Source organism: Amblyomma americanum, chromosome 7, assembly GCF_052857255.1.
Source record: "Amblyomma americanum isolate KBUSLIRL-KWMA chromosome 7, ASM5285725v1, whole genome shotgun sequence".
In the NCBI taxonomy this organism is placed as follows: domain Eukaryota; kingdom Metazoa; phylum Arthropoda; class Arachnida; order Ixodida; family Ixodidae; genus Amblyomma; species Amblyomma americanum.
In genome coordinates, this window is record NC_135503.1 from 105,207,975 (window position 1) to 105,227,979 (window position 20,005).

Here is a 20,005-nt window from a genome sequence, read left to right on the forward strand (position 1 = left end):
TGGGGAGATACGCTCGACTTTTGCCACCCTTATGGCGAGGGAAATATTTCACGTGCACTTCCTTTCTTCTTTCACTCCCTCCTTTATCCCTTTAGGCGCGGTTCAGGTGTCCAGCGATATATGAGAGGATACTGCGGCATTTCTTTTCCCCGAAAAACAAACCAAACCAACATCGCATAAAACACAGGCGTCTTTTGCGTTTCGTCTCCTTCGAAACATGGCCGCAGCTTTTTGGATCGAACCCGGTTTTTCCGGCTCAGTAGGCGAGTGCCTTAACCACTGAGCCACCGCGGCATTCGGTTTGCCTGTTGAGCCTGGTTAGAGTGCCCACCCTACCAGCCTGGCAAGTGGCAGTTCAATTAATCGTTGATCTCGAGATTGGTCACCCAATGAACGCTGCTGATTTTTGCTGCAGTGCCGCGTGTCTGCCACATTGTTGTCAGCGCCAGTTAATGCATGCAGCCCCCATCTCTTTCTCACAACCGCAAGGTACTTCAAAACGCTACTGAGTCGTGCACTGGCCCAGGGAGCCACTCATGCGCACTTCCTTTCCTCAATATCATCGGACTCTGTAGAACGTTGTCAACCCCAACGCCAATGAATACAATGAACCCCGACGGCCTATAGCTTCAGTGCCGCGTTTCTGCCACGTTGTCAATGCCAACACATGCAGCGCACATCTGCCACTACCACCACGTAGCTCAACGGGCGACTGAGGTGTCCACCATGCCAGGGGGCCGTTATGCGCCTTTCGTTTGGTTTGAAGCTCCCGTAGTCTACTGGCTTCGCCAGAGCTGTAGCTAGGCGATGTCACGTGATCCTCTTTTGTTCTACGCCATATTGTTCCGAATTTTTACAGTGTTTGCAGTGTTGTAGTGAATATAATATGCCGAAAGAATCACGGAAGGGTGTAGTAAAGCTTTCGCTTTAAAATGTGCGAGAGCCGAGTTTTACATGGCTTCGCGCTTTCAAGTACTGAGATTTTTCCAGGCAGTGAAAAGTGAAACTCCCTCGTTGCTGCCATCACTATCGCTCCTTCTAAGCGAAGGCTTCTAAGCCTGGATCGAATGCATGACCTTAAATAAGAGTGCAAATTTGCAGCAGCACTATGGCTGGCGAGGTCGCTCAAGCTTCGTGTTTCGATTAGTTTGGAGATTACCCGCCGCAATGACTCAGTGGTTACAGGGGCTAGCTGCTGAATTCAAAGACGCGGGAGCAAATCGTGGCTGGGGAGGCTGCGTTTTGATGAAGATTTTGAAAAATTGGTGAAATGACGAGCTGGTGACACCCCTGACAACCAGGATTACCCAAGAAGAGCCATTCACAACCTACAATGAGATCACAACAAGAAGCAAACGAACCAGGAGAACTCCCACCCCCACATAAATTACTGATCAGACACTAACAGGTAACCGGGACACTTGCCGGGACACTATTTTACTAAATTTGTTGATGGAATAAACCCTCTCTGCTTTTTTTGCATCCCGCTGCGGTGGCTCGCTGGTTAGGGTGACGATGGTGGTGGTAGAAACATTTATTGCCAAATACAGAGGGAGGAAAACCCCCTAGCATTGTTAGGTGCTCGGCTACTTTTCCTCAGTATCCAGGTTCGAACCCGGCCTTGGCGGCCACGTTTCGATGGAGGCAAAACGCAAGTCTCACGTGTGGTGTGCGATGTCACTGCACGTTAACGATCCCCAGGTGGTGGAAATTATTTCGGAGCCCTCCACTACGGCACCTCTTTCTTCCTTTCTTCTTTTATTCCCACGTTCCTCCCTTTGGTTAGGGCGCTCGACTACTGATCCGGAGTTCCCGGGTTCGAACCCGACCGCGGCGGCTGCGTTTTTATGGAAGAAAAACGCTAAGGCGCCCGTGTGCTGTGCGATGTCAGTGCACGTTAAAGATCCCCAGGTGGTGGAAATTATTGCGGAGCCCTCCACTACGGCACCTATTCTTCCTTTCTTCTTTCAGACCCTCCTTTATCCCTTTCCTTACGGCGCGGTTCAGGTGTCCAAAGATATATGAGACAGATACTGCGCCATTTCCTTTCCCCAAAAACCAATTATTATTATTAACATTACTGCGCCTTTCGGGTTTCTACCGAGATGTGAGAGTTACTACGCCATTTCCTTTCCTCAGAAATGAATTTTCATTTGTGCTGCTTTTGCGGGGACAATTTAAGCCATATGATATGGGCCTGCTGGCACCAAAGACTTCCGACGACATCCATAACATTCACAGGAACCCCGGGACCTGCTAGGAGGACACGCACGTCAAAGTTATCGAGCGGGCCGGCCGAGCCAGAAGTCTACACGCGATCTGAGGCACAGCCAGCGGTCCCGAAGCCCCCTGCCCCTTTCCTCTCAGTAGAGTTTATTCCACTCCACTCCACTCCACTTCACCACCACCACCACCCAGGTAGCCGAAATAGATAAGTTCAGCAAAATGTAATTACTTTTTCTTCGTCCGGCTGATCAAAGTCTACGGCTCTCTTACTCAAAAAAGTTATTACTCACTCAGTCTCCACCTCCTTCCCGCCGCGGCGACTCAGTGGTTAAGGCGCACGTCTACTGAGACAGAGTATCTGGGTTAAAACCCGGCCGCGGCGGCCGTGTTTCGTTGGAGGCGAAATGAGGCGAAACGCAGCGTGTGTTGTGGGATGTCAGTGCACGTTAAAGATCCCCAGGTGGGCGAAATTATTCTGGAGACCTCCACAATGGCGCCTCTTTCTTGCTTTGTTCTTTTACTCACTCCTTTATCCGCTTACGGCGCGGTTCGGGTGTCGAGCGCGATATGCGAAACAGTTATTGCGTCATTTTCTTATAATTCGGAAATTGTTTTTTTGGGGGGACAGGAAATGACGCAGTATCTGTGTAACATTTCGGCGGACACCTCCACCGCGCCGTAAGGGAACGAATAAAGGAGGGACTAAGGGAAGAAAGGAAGAAATAAGTGCCCCAGTGGAGGGCTCCGGAATAATTTCCACCACTTGGGGGTCTTTAACATGCATTGACATCGCACAACACGGGCGCTTTAGCCTTTCGCCTCCATCGAAACGCGGCCGCCGTGGTCGGGTTCGGACCGGGTGCTCCGTTCTTCAAAAACCAATTTTTCAGTGCAATACAACGATTCTTATATTTCATTGAAAATTCTTCGAAAATATAAGATAATAGCCGCAGAGCATTCCCTTTAAGGTGGGGTTCCTCGCCAGGTAAATGTGAAGCACATTGTGAAGCACATTCTCACGCACACTTAAACCTATTCTTTAAGGCGAACTTGTCCTCTGTCCTCAATATTATTTTTTGAGTTCTTACCGCCTGGAGCGTGGAATTTCGCCTGTGGTGGCGACAGCTCAAATAGGGGACACCTTGTGGGACATCGAATCGTTGCGTATTACCCTACGGCTCTGATGCACGGGCGCACGACTCACCCTCTTCTAAGGCCTGCGTACCGGGGGCGGAGAGGGAGGCGCCTATTTGCTTATGGAAATAAAAGTTATTGCAATCATCAATCAATATGACACACCCTGTTCAAGACACTAACGTTATTTAGGTTTCACGATGCGTTTTTAATGGCCCAAACCACATCTCCTTGCGCACAGAGGCATTCTAAATTAAACAAAATGCAGAGTATTCAAGTGGTTGACGTTGAGACCAAATTCTCACTACAGGAATAGATGAGCCCTATTTTATGGTAACCGTTACTACGAAAAAATATTAGTAAACTAAGGCCGGCTTACGCGAAACAAATGTCTTATTCCTAGAGTAATCGTATCCGTGGTCTGAAACATCTCTCGGATTAGAAGAAGGAAAGACGCACAGCTGATTCACTTCGCCGCCGGGCACTTCAAGCGCTCTTATACCCTTGAAATGATGCCGAGTGTGTGAAACAAAACTTTCAGTAATCGTTTATTGATCATAAGGCAGGTCTGAAGTTCAGTTGAACTATGCAAGGCACAGTATATTTGTAATTATAGGGCTGTTGCACATCAGCATCCGCCAAAGTGCTACTTAAAACGGTTACGCGGGAAATTATGCACCTTGCACCGGAACTTGTAGGTTAAAAAAAATTCTTCCCGAAATGGGGCTGTCACAATATCAAGGCTGCACCCGAGAGGGCTAGCTTATAGTACTGAGAGAGTGGAAACTCGATGTGGAAACGGTGCTGGTCTACAGTATAGGGGAATCCCTGAAGGTGGAGTCGATTTGTAATAATGAGCTACTCACTCATTAGCATCGATCGAAGCACAACCATACATCAACTACAGAAATCTACACATGTTTCAGAGAAACTTGGTATTCCAACAAAAAATGGACCCTATTCCAGGGTTCAAACTTGGGAGCACCGCCTCATCGGGGCAGTTGTTCTACCATATGGAACATATTGTCGCAACTAGCATTAATGAATTCTTAGATCGCAACAACATTCTGACAGATTACCAGCATGGTTTTCGCAAAGGGTTTTCCACAGTAACTCAACTACTTTCAGTTATCCATTCATTTGCGGCATCACTTGACAATAACAGCCAGATTGACGCGATCTTTCTAGATTTCAGTAAAGCGTTTGACAAAGTTCCACACCACAGCCTTATTCTAAAACTAAGAACTAATGGACTTCCGGCTATATTTATTTCCTGGATAAATGATTATTTAACTAACCGGAGTCAACATGTTTCAATCGGTCGTCACCAGTCTGGCTGTCTCCCAGTCACATCAGGTGTGCCACAGGGAAGCGTACTGGGGCCACTACTCTTTCTAATATACATTAACGACATCATCGGTGAAGTTTGTACTGGCATACATATTCGATTATATGCTGATGACTGTGTTTTATTTCGCGATGTTAGCAATGTAAACGATCGGAGTGACCTACAAAATACGCTTACTAATATTGTACAGTGGTGCAAGCGCTGGGACATGACACTGAACGCAGATAAAAGTGTTTCTCTTCGCATAACTAACAAGATAAACGCTCTACAATATGCATATAAATTAGAATCATCACCATTGCAACAAGTAGCGTCCGCAAAGTACTTGGGTGTAACGCTTACTAATAACCTTTCCTGGAACTCTCACATAGATAACATCTGTTCACTCGCATTCCGTAAGCTCTGTTATATAAGGCATAAACTTCGAAATGCCCCCGCTAACGTTAAGCTCTTAGGTTACAATACTCTAATTAGACCCAAGCTTGAATATGCTTGCATAATTTGGGACCCGTATACTAAGTCTAACATAAGAAAGCTCGAGAACGTTCAAAGGAAAGCAATTAGATTCATATATTACAAATATTTACCCACTGACTCCCCCTCAGACTTGATGCATGCTAACGGTATTGAAGAACTACAGGTAAGAGGACGAAATTTTCGTTTAGATTTTCTTTCATTACTTCTTAATAATAAACTCAGACTTGACCCTTCTGCTTATCTTTCCCCAATGCCAACACGGAATACACGACACTATCACAAAGCTCTTTTAAAACCATATTTTGCCCGGACTAACTCGTTCAAGTTTTCCTTTTTCCTACGCACCATATCTGACTGGAACTCATTAACCGAACCAAATCAACCCTGAAAAACAGACGCGTTCCTCAGCCATCTTTGATATTGCGTATTATGTATTTTTTTTTCTGCTTTGTCTTGCATTGCTGTATTGTTGTTTTACTACATTATCTTTGCTGTATTGTTGTATTTTTGTTGCTATACTTTTGCTTTTTGTGCACCTGCCCTTCCTGCTTGGACCTAACCACGGTCTGCAGTATGCACATAAATAAAAAAAAAAACTGGGTTAAGCGGGACGTTTGGAAAGATGGTTGTTGCGAAATTCTGTAAGGGAGAGTAGATTCGTAATAAGGGTAATTACACAGTACATCGAAACAGGCGCAGCTATACGACTAGAAAAGAATGCTATACAGCTTTCACAGAAACGTTGCCATCGTCATCATTCTGACTACGCCGGCGACAGGGCAAAGGCTTCCTGCATTTCTCTCGAGTTAGCCTCTCCTGTTCCAGTTTCGGCCACCTATTCAGCAAACTTCTCAATCTCATCCGCCAATCTAACATTCTGCCGCCTCTGCTACAGTTACCTTCTCTTGAAATCCAGTGTTACTTTTAACGACAATTGGTTATCCTGTCATCGAATGAAATGCCCTGCCCATGGCCATTTATTCTTATGGAATGCCTTTAGGACATCATTAAGCTGCGATTGTTCCCTGGGTCACTCGGCGCTCTTCTTGTCTCTTAACGTTACATCTAACATTTTGCTCTACACAGCTCTCTGCGATGTGATCAATTTATGTTGTGCGCTTTCAGTTAGATTACACATTCCTGCCCCTTAGGCGAGTGCTGATAACGTGCAGCTGTTGTGCACTTTTTCTTGACCGATATTTGTAAACTGGCATTCATAATATGAAAGTGCTGCAAAATACACTCCGCTTTTTTCTCATTCTTCTCATTCTCAGCTTTTCCCTGCCTTTCCTCGCAACTTCAGGTTGCAAAAATAAACCTTGATCTTTGAACATTCCAGCTGTTTCATTCTCGTGGTCTAGATCTGCGGTCGCTACTTGCCTTAAGTAGATGCATTACCTTAGCTCTTTCAATCTATCGCTGCTTGTAGTAAACGTCTGTTCCCGTCCCAGACTGTTGAACATTACTTTAGTTTCCTGCATATTAATATTTAGACAAACTGTTCCGCTTTTCCTGTCAAACTCACTGATCATGCTTCGCAATTCTTCCCTTGATTTGCCTTGGAATGCGATCTCATCGGCGAATCGCATATTATTAAGGTATTATCCATTAACTCTTATCCAGAATTTTTCTGAACATAAGTGCCGGAATTCTTCCTATATTGGCGCTGTGAGTAGCATTGGCGATATCACGTTTGCCTGCCTGGCAGCCTGCTTTACTGTGATTTTGTTACGTTCTTTATGGTGACCCATCGTGGCTATGCAGCCGCTACAAATAACATGCAAACTATTTAAACACGGCTGTTCAACACCCTAGTTCTATAATTCCGGCATTTCAGCTGAGGTTTCATCTGATCACATGCTTTCTCGCAAATTACGAAGGGTCTATATGGGCGTCGGTAGTACTACTTTTGGAATTTCTCGATCATCTGATTAACAGAGTGAGTATAGTAAACTATCAAGTGACTTTTACGAATTCCTGGCTGTTCCTTTAGTTGACTGAAGGCTTCTGTTGTGGTATTTCTGTTCGCGAATACCTTAGTAAATACCTTGTAGCTAACGGACAGTAATCTGGCGATTCGTCATTTTTCAGGTCCTTGATGCACTCTTTTCAGGCAATGAGTATAGAGGGTGGTCAGTATCTCTTGCTCGATCTCCTTCCTCATCGTCCTTCAAAATATCTGCTGTTCGATTATCTTCAAGAGCTGCTTTTGCTCAATTTCATTGCTTCTAAGACTTTCTTTGCTTCCTATTTTGTTGTGTACGGAATGTTCAAATACTGTGCACTGTTCACTTCGTAGTTGAAAGTTTCGTATAATTTGGTTCTACATTAGGTTGTTTCAAGGTTTCTTTCTTAAAACGGCGAATCGTTCCTTCCTCGTAGCCGTGCTTAAGAAAGAATTACGTGCCCATTTGTCTTTTCTTTTTGCCTCTACTGGTCACAGACATGAGGGACCTTTATGAGGTTTCACCGCAATACACTTTTTAGACTAAGAATACAGTCTCTCCAGCACAAGATTACAAAAGTTTTGATGGAGACGTTATTTAATGTAGCAATACATTGGCAGCGTTGCCTCGCCATTCTAGACAACTGTTAATTAAAGCGGGTGGAACGCATGTGTGTAAAATCAGCATCAAAAGCTATGCTTGTTAAACTTCGCACATTGAACTTACCTCACAAAAACCTTGACTTCGCTCTAAGGGACGTTTGTGCCATCGTGAATGAACTGCTGCTCCGTCAGCAGCTAGAGACTATTGATGTGTGCATTTTTTCTGTCTTAAGTTCACGCATAGAGCTTACCTGTATGAACGTGGCTAAGCGTAGAGAGCTGGGCTAGTTGGTTCTGGGTAGCCAAGCTCTCTGCACTTAGCCATATTCTTTCTAGTACACTGGGCCCTGTCGTCTCTTCCTTTATGTGTGTGAATCCTTCCTCGACCCTCGTGAGCCTTCTAGCCGTGACCACATGTGGTGCAAGGGAACGGACGTTCGCTCTCAACCATCGCCTCGTTCTACCCGGTGGTCTTGTCCTGTGCTTTCCATCGGCACGGCATGCCAAACGGATGATGAAGATCTTGCGCTCCGAGCTGTGGAGGCAGATTAGGCATTTACAGAACTACGTGTGTGGTTACTCTGCTTCCGTCATGCCTGGACAGAATGGTGGACCACTTTTCCGGACGATTACTCGTGTGGCGGCAAGGACTACAGTATTGCTCTGGATTGTGTGTCTTGTAAATTTGTGCGCCTTGAAGAAAGGTGAAGTGCGGCAGCAAGCTGCATCTAACATTGTGACCCCATCGCTGAGTGTTCTTTACCTGAAAATATTGAATCTGTACTAAGTCGGGGTCCAAAGCTTTGTACTGAGCCTAAAGAAGAACCATCACGATCCCTGTCTGTTGTCTGAAATGTGGCGGCAGCAGCCAGCTCAGATGACCACGACCGCTGTATTGCTGAAGGCATTGAGTGTTTGAGGAAAAGGGGCGCACCGCCTGCCCCCATGGTCAATGTTAGGGCCACTGTCTTTTAGCTGAAGAACAAAGCTCTAGCCCTGCTGGTTGCGGACATTGAGGGCGGTTTTGTCGTGATGCCGAAAGCATTGCTTAAGCGAAACGTTAGTGGTGTGTACTCTCTTTTTCCTTGTGTTTCTGTGAGCTGGAATTATGTCTCATGATAAAAACTTGGCTTCGTGCTGAGGGACGTCTGTGCCATGGTCAATGAAGTGCTGCCCGCGTCAGAAATCAGCGATGGGGGTGGTGTAAACTTTATTACATAAAGGGGAGTTTAGGACGCACAGGTCCTTGGGCCCCCGCACGGTCCCACTGCACTCAAATGTTCATGTCCCGGAGGCTCATGACGCTGGCAGCCCGGCCTGTGGCGATTGCTTGCTTGGCCGGGTCCTCGCAGCGCAGTAGGGTCTCCCAAGCCTCCCAAGTGGTAAGGTGCTCCAGGCCCCGCGGGAGAGGATCCGCCGGGCAGAGGAAAAGGGTATGATCGAGAGTGGCTTTGGGGTGGTGGCAGAGGGTACAGGAGGGGTTTGTGTGGACTTGGTGATAGCGCGAGCGTATGTAAGGGTAGGGTAAGGTGCGTGTTTGAAGCCGCCTCCAAAGTGTCTGATGATAATTGTCGAGGGAGGGATGGGGTGGGGGAAAAATCAGCGACAATTCATGACCGCTTTGTTTTTCTCGTTATGCGATGTTTACTTATTTTGTATGTGGGAGGGAAGAGACATTTTTCAATCAACTCTGAAGAAGGACGTTGAGATCATAACATATACTAGAAGATTTCTGCGTACTGTAGAAGGCTTAATGTTCCATGTGATATGTTTGTACTCAAGGGAGTGTTTAGATTCTGTAAAGGCCGCATGAAAGATCGCCACGCACAGCCGCCACGTTCATTCAAGTCTCTGTTCAGAGCGGAGTGCGGCTTCGAACAGCTGGTATATGCGGCACGACATCGGCTATTCATTATCGAGCCTTCGAAAACCACTAGGCATCCGCTACAGCGCACGTTAAAAAGTACGATCAGGGTTGGCGATATTGTGCCGACTATTGACATCTGAACAAGATCACAAATAAGGATGTGTATGTTCTTGCGCAAATTGTTGATGCACAGGACTGTTTACACCGCGCCCCTTACTTTTCCTCCATCGACAAACGTGGCTCCTACTGGCCAATCTCATCGACGAAATGGACCGCGAAAGAAGCGCTTCTTTCACCCGCGATGCCCTATACATATTAAATAATGTCCTCTGGCCTTTCTAACGCTCCGGCAACATTTTCACATATGGTGATGGATTTGTTGCTTCGCAGATTTGAATAGAAAACTTGTCTACATGACTTGGACGACGTGCTTTTTTCGCCGCCCAGGCTTGAAAGCCGCCTCGTGCGATTCTAGTCCATCCTCCCGCTTTTACACAGCACCAGCCTTGCGCTTAACGCCATGAAATGCAGTTTGGATAACTGCGAACTTTAAGTCACTAGGTTAATGTGATGCCCTTCACTTCGATTGCGACGAAACTCGCTCCGGCAGTGTCTTTTTCGCTCCATGTTCGTCCAGTGACGTGCAAAGTTATCATCAGGTTATGTTCTTATTTTCACTGGTTCGTCCCCTGTTTCGCGGAAGTCGTCCGCGCTCTCTCCAATCTGCTGAAGACGTCTCCTTGTATTAAGGCCCAGAGCCACGCTAAAGCTGTCTAGCACCTCACTGTTGCCCACATACACCCGCCTGTGTAGGTCACCTTTTACGCATCCGCTCCTACTCAACTTCGAAAAGACGGCAGTGGCCATGGAATTGACGCCATCTTTTTTGAGCGGCAATGCGCCCGCCTCTGTGTGACTGCCACTGAAAGCCACCCCCTTCCTTCGCCGAAAAAGAATCTTTTCATCACAGGGCAGGAGTGGCTGGCGATCGTTCCGACCATCGTGAAATTCCGCCCTTACATGTTTGGCGGAATATTTACTGTTGTTAATTACCAGCACGCTTTGTGCTGGCACTCTTCCCTCAAGGACCCTACTGACCCTCTTGGGTGCTGGGCTTTGCATTTGCAAAATGATGCGTTTTTGTCGTTCATAAATACAGCCGGCTCCACAAAAATGTGCCTGTCCCGTGATCACATCGATCCTCCTTCCTCTACTGACTGTGACTAGGACGCCTGTGTCTTGCCTCTCTCGGAATTACAATAAAATAGTAGAATAGAGTATAATAGAATACAATACAGTACAATACAATACATAATTACTTTATTTCACGTCATTTTACATGATGCAGGAGGCCTACCAACGAACAGCGCTTGGATCAAACGCAACGTTTCATTATCCACCGTCCGCCCGCCCTGACTCTTTCCTTGCCAGTTTCGTCATTAAAGGAAGCACGCTATACCGCCGCCATGGAAGCTGCTTCAGGCTTGCAGCAGTGCGTGACAGAGACGTGGTATGTGGCACCAACTCCACTTGAAGTTGGGGTTAGTCGCTCAAGCAGAGAAGACATGAAGTCGCTCCGAAATGCAGGGCGTTTTTCAACTGGCACCTCGGCTTCCAACTTGAAGAACCGCAGGTAGATTTCTGTTTGCAAAAAAGAGCCAGAGAATAATTGACCCGTACAGAAAATATTTAACACACCGCTGTGTATAGGTCGTCTGATAGCGCGCTTATTCTAATCGGAATTATTTCTATTAACCAGGTTGTACGAGATTTAATTCTTAATCCACTCTAAATCAGTTAATAAATGATTCACCGACTGTTTCATGCCCCCGCGACCACTGACACCGGTCTTTCTAGTTCTCCCTAAAAGTATCAAGATATAGGCGAGGCCAAACGCGTCGACTCATGGTTTCTGCCTTTCAGCCTTTACCTGCATATCATCAATGTGTTTTACTTTGGCCTTAGAAAATTACTTGTTACGTGTAATGAAAGAAATGTCCTTTCGTTGCGCTGAGGTTGCAAAGCTGTCAGATATTGGAAATACACACCCTTAAGATAAATATTGCAGTAGTTCTATCAGTCAGGGGATCAGTGATCAACGTCCGTGCACAAACTCTCCTGAAATTAGCGGCAACAACTGAAGTTAAGAGGAGTAGCTGTATAACGGTCTCTTCAGGCGCAAGCGACAGGGATGAAAGAGAAAGATTGACGTCGTGTGTCCCTGTCAATGTTTTAAATGCTTAGCTCGTCCTTGGCTAACATCTAGCCTAGGTAAATGTGCAGTGACTTCACCCAATCCCACAAGTCATCACACGGTGTTTGCTTAATAGGTCATTGCAGTCACAGATACCTTCAATTACTGTGGTACCGGTAACAATCGGAAAAACAACTACGCTACCTGCGTCGTAACGACAGACACTAACGCTTCTCCCTACCCAAGTACACATCTGCCGTCGGGAAGGTCCAGACGCTTCGGTAAGTACGAAAGGAAACCAATTCAAGTCCTGCTGCTTCGATAGCTCTCCTTTCTTCAGCCTCCAACTCTTCGTGTAGGACCGGCTCGTTGAAGCGGAAGCGCTTGGAGAGGACCTCGCCCGGGTCCTGCAAGAAGCACATGCGCAGATACGCGATGAGTGAAAGCACCAGGCCGTTGTTATGATCTCTTATAATGGCAGTGAAGATGTGTGAACCTGTGGGGACGTCTTTGAAAACGTTATTTTGAGGCAGTGTGGACGTCTGAAAGAAAGCGCTGTTTCGCGCTCATATTTGAAGAGTGCACGTCAAGCGGTTAGCGTACGGTGGAAAGAAATTTCTTAGCATATTAACGCGAACATAAAGGCTCCTATGTATAGGCGTGAATAATGATACGGTTGAAATAAATGACAGACGCTCAGAAGGTGTGAGGCGATAAGCTCCATAAGCAGAGTTCGCTTTTAGATTGACGCTCTTCCAGCTGATTCTCGTCCTTTTTGCCGCATTCCATTGCAGTTATGTCGCTTTACTGCGGCGAGCTTTCATGGCTTGGTAATGATTTTTAATGGTTTTCCATTGGTGACATTGTACACGTTTTGCCTTCCCTGGCATACCGCGGTAGACGATGATGCGGGCTCGCCGATGTTATCCACTGACGCGGCGCACGATGACATTAGCGTTTTTTCTCATTCCGTAATGGGCGCTCTTTTGGGGGCGTCACTGCACCCGCCTCTCCGCTTCCGGAGAAGCAGATTTTCCGCTCTTCTCACTGCAAGCGCCGGGGGCTTCGCTATGCAGCCACGCGGAGACACGCGCCGCCATTTCCCCGTAATAGCATTCACACTGCTCACGCAGTAAAACGTCATTCATATAACCTGATGAAACACGTGTGCACAGATGCTACAAGGCCCTGTTCTCTAGGAAGTGACTCAAAAGAACGTAAGATTGGCTTCCTGCAGTAGGAAAGAGATCTGAGTAATACTTATTGGTGGGCTAGTTGTTGCATGAATCCAAAAAAGGGTTGTAGCGCTGAAAAGGACGACACATAGCAAGCTAGACGGGACAGGCGCATCCCTGTGCCGTCTAGCTTGCTATGTGCTGTCCTTTTCAGCGCTACAGCCTTTTTCTGGAAACATAGATGTGATAGTGCCTCGAATTCCAAAATGCTTTATTGATTCTCAACGTCGCCATTGAGCGCTTGTAATGAAATCGTGGAACCGTTGGCGAGCAAGACGAAGCATTTACAACACTGCATCTAGGAATTAAAAACGCTAACGATCGTTGCACTTCTGTAGAGAGCTATAATGTGGCTTTGCCGGATTCATGGCAATGGTAATCTAAAAGCCAATCGGGCATAACTGAACTGTGTGGGTGCTAATTCATTTGTGCGCACACAGTCGTTAATATGGCGTGCTTTTCTAGTACATTTTTTTTAATATTGCCAGAAATCTTTCTAGTGTTTGTTCATTCTGCAAAGCTCTCGGCGCACCGCTTTATCCCTTTGTGATGCAAAACGCGACCAGGTTTGTCTCGATTGATCGCAGCCAGGCAGAGCTGATTCTACGTTGTTCCATAATCTTGTAGTAACTTTGCACACTTGATCTCGAAAGTTCGCTATCAGCTTTAAATTGAGCATGGCCGAGAGCGGCGGGCATTTTGTTCGACGACCGCCGAGCACTCTTGTTGCTACGCCTCCGCCGAGTGATTCAGTCCATTGTGGGCGCAAGTTAGCCCAAATAATGAGTTTTTTTTTAGACGGAATTTTTGCTGTCGTTCCGCGCTCCTGATTGCAGTCACCACTTTGTGAAAATATATAATTAATAAAATTCCCATATGTGTGGTTTACGGTTCTACAACAAAACTTAGGCTATGAGGGACGCAATGCCAGAGAGCTCCGGATTAGTTCAGATCATTAAGGGTTGTTTAACTTGCGGTCACATGACATAGCAAGTGGGCGCTTTTATATCTCACCTCCATTTCAAATTGAAAATGATTGATTTGGCAAAAAATTGGCAAATTTCGCAAAAAACTTTCAAGCGAACCATCACCGAAAGTTGAGACACGGAACTAAAGTTTACAGAGAATTCATTACCAAAAGACACCCGGGCCACGGAGGTTTTTTTCCAGGGCTACAAAATAAGCAGATTGATTGTTACCACACAATCAACCTGAATTAAAAAATGCGTCTGAATGTTGTAGAAATGAGCTATTCGGAAGCCACGAATTCAAAAGCGCCATGTTGCTGCTTGCAGTAGGCTAGAAGAAAGACTATTACGTTTAGGTTCTTTGCCGCTGTACTGAGAAAGGAAACAGACGTGCACCCTCAGATATTTAATCTTTTCAGCAAAAATATGACACGTGAACAAACACGCTTATTTGGGAATCTGAGAATTCCGCGAAAGCGCACCTGCTTCCGAACGCCACGGAGATAGGTCGCCTGCATTAGCGCGTGCCAGAGTAACTTCTGCCAAATCAGGGCGTTTTCGATGGTGACGCCCCGTGTCTCCAAACACGGAACTTCTGCGCAGATGCAAGATTTCGCGCAGCAGGCGCAGTATTTATGCACTGGAACATTCTTTAATGAACAGAATCCACCCAATCCAACTCTCCCATTGCACCTTAGACTTGGAGTCAGCATGTGCTGGCGGCTCTGACAAACACACCACATTATAGAGATTACCTCGTTTCTGCTATATTACCAGGTACTGCTGCGTCTGGGACGAATCCGCGCATGAAAACAATGGACATTGTAGCTGCACCATGATGCTGGATCGCCTATTCCTTTTTCGTCATCATCTACATTCCTCGCGAGGTTATTGCGCTTGAGCAAAGAAGTCTTAATGGTTCATGATTAATTTACTCTCTCCTTGGGATTTTACAGATATCCGTTTTTTTTTGGAAACGAAATTGACCAAAGAACTTTATATCAAACTACAGTTCACGTACACTATCTGAAAAAGAAAAAAAATATTTCGTTATTAGTTAAAATTTCCGCAAGTTCAGAACGCAACAGAAAGGAAGCTATTAGTGAGCATGACAGTAAATTTAAACGAACTATGATTTCTCTTCGTACTTTAAGCGGATTTTTTTTTTTTTGCGGGAATGTGAACAGGTGAGCTCCAAGGCTATTCTGCAGCCCAAATTACATCGAAACCTTGATGACGTAAAAAAAAACACTTACCGTAATGATGTCCGTCCACGTTTCCATCTTGTAGACCTGTTGCCATGAATCCGTCAGTGATGTACTGACGAAGTTAAGAACCAGGCACTCTCCACCTTCTTTAAGGAAGTTATAAACGTTGCGGTAAGCCTTCTTCAAGTCCTTAACGAAGTGGAGCGTCAGGAAAGCGTAAACGCGGTCGAACAGGCCATACTTCTTCGTGATGGTTTGAGGATCGCCGTGCTCTATATCTAGTTGCTCGTAGAAAACGTCCGGTTGTGGGTGGTGTTTCCTGGCGTAGTCGAGCATCTCGGTAGATATGTCAACAGCCACGACGCGTTTGCATGGCCTCAAGCGTGGCAGCAAGTGTTCAGCGAGGAAGTCAGCAGGACCACAGCCGAGATCTAGGTATTGTCCTTGGCAAGTTGATCGGCGTTTGAACTTCACACTGTCCAGAGCCTTGATATTCTCTCGGAACCTGTTGAGTCGCAAACTAAGAAAGGCTGAAGAGTCCAGATCGCAGCCGCGGGGCTGTCTATGTTCTGACATGGTTTTCCGGCCAATCTTTAAGGGAGAGCCGACTTCGGGCAGCAGGACCTCGATACGCGCACAATGCTGTGAAAGACCAAGGTATGTGAATCAACGTGAGCAGCCGACAACTTAGCTCAATGGAATACTTTGTTTTGTGGTGCTTCACCATATCAATGGTTCGGCCTAGTACTTGAAGTCAACTTCAACCCCTCCCCCCCCCCACCAAAAAAAAGAAAGACAAAGCAATCAAAACTGCGAAACGCGTTTGTGTTCGTTGACATTACACGTCCGGGCATCCCAGTGCAGCCGAACTCAGAATTCGGGGGGGTCGTAGGCTCGGTTCACTTCAGCGGCATGTGGTTGTTTTTGTTCTGCTTTCTAATAAATGATCTTCAATCTTTCAAATAATTACACTATTAATTTCCGATTGATCAAGAACACAAATTAAAAAAAAAATTAATGATGATTACGACAGTCGGTAATGCGAAATTTGAGCGCTGCTCTTCTGCCGTTGCAACCATGGCAGGTGGCAACACAATAGGACAAAGTAAATAACTTAACACGGACGTTCAAGTGTAGGTCGCTGCCTGAGAGTCACAAGTGCGGCCAGCATTAGAGTTTACACCGTACATGATTATGCTTGCACTACATAGACCCTTTTGAAATGTACATTGAATCAGTGCAGAACAAAACCATTCATTTGATTTCCTATCAGTATCGCCGTGACTATTGCCCATATTCCGCCCTCTCTCAATGCAACTAACTACAGTCTGAAACTGCCGGACGTTGGGGTTTTGCATATTTCTGCATTTTGTGCTTGGTTCGTATCGTCGACGATATGATACTTGTTGCAATATACCTGCTCTGCTTACGCCAGCAAGAGCATACCATGGACGTAACAGGACCGTTTGCTTTCCGCGGAGCAAGGCGTCATTTTGAGGATCATTAGAATGCTGAAACAAATTTCATTCGTACTGTGTTATAACGCACCATTTGAAATCGTCGTTTGGTCAACGGGATCTTGTGCCAAAAACGGTATAAGCCAATTCATTTCACTGACGGTGGCTAATTTTCGCAATATTGATGGTAGGTTCTCGCAGCCCGAACTGTTGGAATCGGAATGGTACGAAGTATAGGGACTTTACAGAACATGGTTACATTCAACAAACACGGCGAATGGTTGGAAAAGTGTCGATAGGTTGTTACGGTGGATTAGAAACGCACTTAATTGACTTATCATTGGCCTCATAACATTTGTTAATAGACAATTTCCTGAACGTTGCTAACAATATTTGTAAGCGATCAGAAGCTGATTGTTGGGAAAGAAAAAATTTAACAGGCACACTAGGGTTATGAATGTGACGTTATGGATATTCCTTGCTAGGTCTCAGCTATGGCGGTAATAATTTTTTTGTTTGTACATACTGCAGCCCCTACGGGGGCTATCGCAGGAGTGGACTTAATCATTCAAAAACTAAAGACATGGTAGCAAAAAGCTAAAACAACAAAGTTGAATACATAGGGAAAATTGCACATATTGGGAGCACGGGTACAGTAAATAAAAAGATTAAGAATCAGTTATGGCCTGTATAAATTTGCCTATAGTGAAGGAACGCACTGTTTAGGCAATGTATTCCAGTGTTCGATGGTGCGCGGAAAGCAACTATTTTTAAACACACCAGTGCTAGCAAAGTAAGGTGAAACATCGAGATAATGATAACTTCTGGTTGACGACGGTATAGAACTCGTGATGCATATGTCGCTTCAGAGTCGATAGTGCGAATTAGCAACATAGTGCTGAAATTTTAATGATTCTTGTGGCCGGCGAATAGCAAGATTAGAGATTTGTATTTATTTCTGGGCAGAAGAGGGCGAAAAATCTCTGGGATAATTGTTACATTTGAAGCGAACTGATCTCCTTTGGACGGCCTCAATTTTCTCAATCTCTGTTACCTTGTAAGGGTTCCACACGAAACAAGCATAGTCGAGAACTGGACGGATTAGGGATTTATACAATAGTAACCTGGTTTTTTTCGGAGCCTGAGCTAATGTTCGTCTAAGATACCCTAATTTTTATAGAGCTCTATTGCAGATGCAGTCAATATGTTTGGACTACGATAAGTTGTAAGTACAAATAATTCCTAGATACTTGTACTCGGACACCCTTTAAAGGGGTATGTTATGAAAAGAGTAATATAAAAACTGATGAAGAAGAAATATTGCTGAATGTCATGACAACAGTTTTCTGAAAGTTAATAATCATCTGCCAACTTTCACACCACCTACAGAAGCTAGAAAGAGATTCATTAATGCGAGAGTGATCATCTGAAGAGTGAAAGATATCATATAAAACGCAGTCATCAGCGTACATGCGAATGTTCGAGGTGGTGTTAGAAAGGAGATCATTTATATATAATAGAAACAGTAACGGTCCTAAGACAGAGCCTTGTGGCACACCAGATGTTACGGGAGCGACGAAAGATTTGGCTGAACTGTAGTTAACAAAGTGTAAGCGCTCAGAGAGGAAATTTGAGATCCAGGTCACTATGGTTAAATTCCTGAATATAAGATTTGATTTTAACATTAACTTAGAATGATTAACAGTGTCAAATGATTTTGAAAAATCAATGAAAAGAGCGTCAATTTGACAACCACAGTCCAGAATATGAGCAATGTTGTGCACCAATTCCGTTAATTGGGTAGATGTGCTAAAACCTCGCCTGAAGCCATGCTGAAGATTAGATAGAATGTCATTCGATTCAAGAAATTGTACGATGTGTGTATAGATAATACGATCAAGCATTTTACAAGATGACGACGTAAGCGAGATAGGCCTGTACTTTTCAAGATGTTGCTTATTGCTAGATTTAAATAACGGCGAAATTTCTGCCAATTTCCAGGACTTAGGGACAATACCAGAACTAAGAGATTTAATAAAAAGAACATGTAGATTACCAGGTGTCCACAACGAGTATCTATCGAGGAATGCATTGGCGATTTCATCAGGACCGCTTGATTTCTTCACATGCAAATTCAGTATCATATTAAGAACACCCTCCAAGGAAACTGATACATCATCAATTGAAGATGATTCGGCATAAACGAATGACGGAGTGACTGAATTGTCATGTTCAAAAACAGTCTGAAAGAATGAGTTCAGAGGTCTGAAATTGTCTTGGGATTCTGAATTAATTGATTGTTAACAATAAATAAATTCGATGGAATATCCTTAGGAAGGATCGTGGACCAAAAGTTTTTTGGTTTGCTGATCAATAACTGCAGTTGAACACAAAAATAAAATCTTTAGCTGAATTTGTCAAAACAGGAAGCTCTTCTTTCGCTTTGTTAAACTGGGCAATGCTGTCAGGTTTAGAACATGATCTCGATGATCTTCACCTTTTTAACCGACATGACAGATGCAAAATATCCCGGTTAATCCAGGGAGCGTTCAAGTTTTTCTTTTTAGTTTTAACTGGAGCAAAACGATTCATGCAGGTTTTAACAGTATTCTAAAAAAAGCAACTAAAGTGGCAACGTCACTTGTTTCACTAAGCACAGAAAATTCATCGAAACGATCAGCAAGACAGTCAGCGATCGAAACATGATCGGCACTATTAAAATCTGGAAAGGACGTGAAGGCATATCGCGGCTTATGAATGGGAAAAGTAATCGAAACTAGGAATGCTTTATGATCCGAGATACCGTCTATTATTTCACATTTGTAACCTTTCGCTGTGAGATCGGAAATTAAGAACACTAGGTCTTGCAATGCGTCATTTTGAGTTGCACTACCGACAATTAGTGAAAGACCAAAGGTTGTAGAAATATTCAAAAGCTCAGAACAAATAGAAATGTCCTTACCAGTAGCACCTAGGATTGGCAAATTAATGCAAGGGCCATTAAAATCGCCCACACACAGGAGGCTGGATGCAGCATAATTGTTATCGAACATGAACTGATACAGATTAAGTTGTCGATAGGAGGGGCAGGTGGGCGGTAGAAGGTACAGATAACGATTGAGCACTTTGGGAAAATGATTCTGCATCAAACAGATTCCGTATCCTGGGACTAAGCAAAAGACCAACCTTAAGGTCTGATCGGACAGGCAGAGCAACGCCCCCTCCTCTGCCCATCTGCCTATCTGTACGAAGCGCAGAATAACCGAGTGAATTAACAGCCGTAGACGCCATTATGCAGCCAAGTTTCAGTCATGCCAACAATATTAGGTGAATAGACAGAAAT

The 20,005-nt window shown here is 44.9% G+C and overlaps 1 protein-coding gene across 3 annotated transcripts in view; it reads right to left on the reverse strand.

Moving 5' to 3' along the window:
* Window positions 1–10,903: 10,903 nt before the first annotated feature.
* The window catches only part of LOC144099452 (uncharacterized), a 114,751-nt gene continuing 105,649 nt past the window's right edge, over window positions 10,904–20,005 (reverse strand). Inside the window, exons 3-5 of one of the 3 annotated variants that reach the window (XM_077632759.1) lie at window positions 15,254–15,847; window positions 12,036–12,201; window positions 10,904–11,241 (exon numbers count right to left, since the gene is read on the reverse strand). In XM_077632759.1, the coding sequence (XP_077488885.1) occupies window positions 11,054–11,241; window positions 12,036–12,201; window positions 15,254–15,847 (948 nt within the window). In that variant the 3' untranslated portion in view covers window positions 10,904–11,053. Of the gene's footprint in view, window positions 11,242–11,998; window positions 12,202–15,253; window positions 15,848–20,005 lie in introns of all 3 variants that reach the window. The other 2 variants (XM_077632756.1, XM_077632761.1) reach the window with 2 other exon arrangements.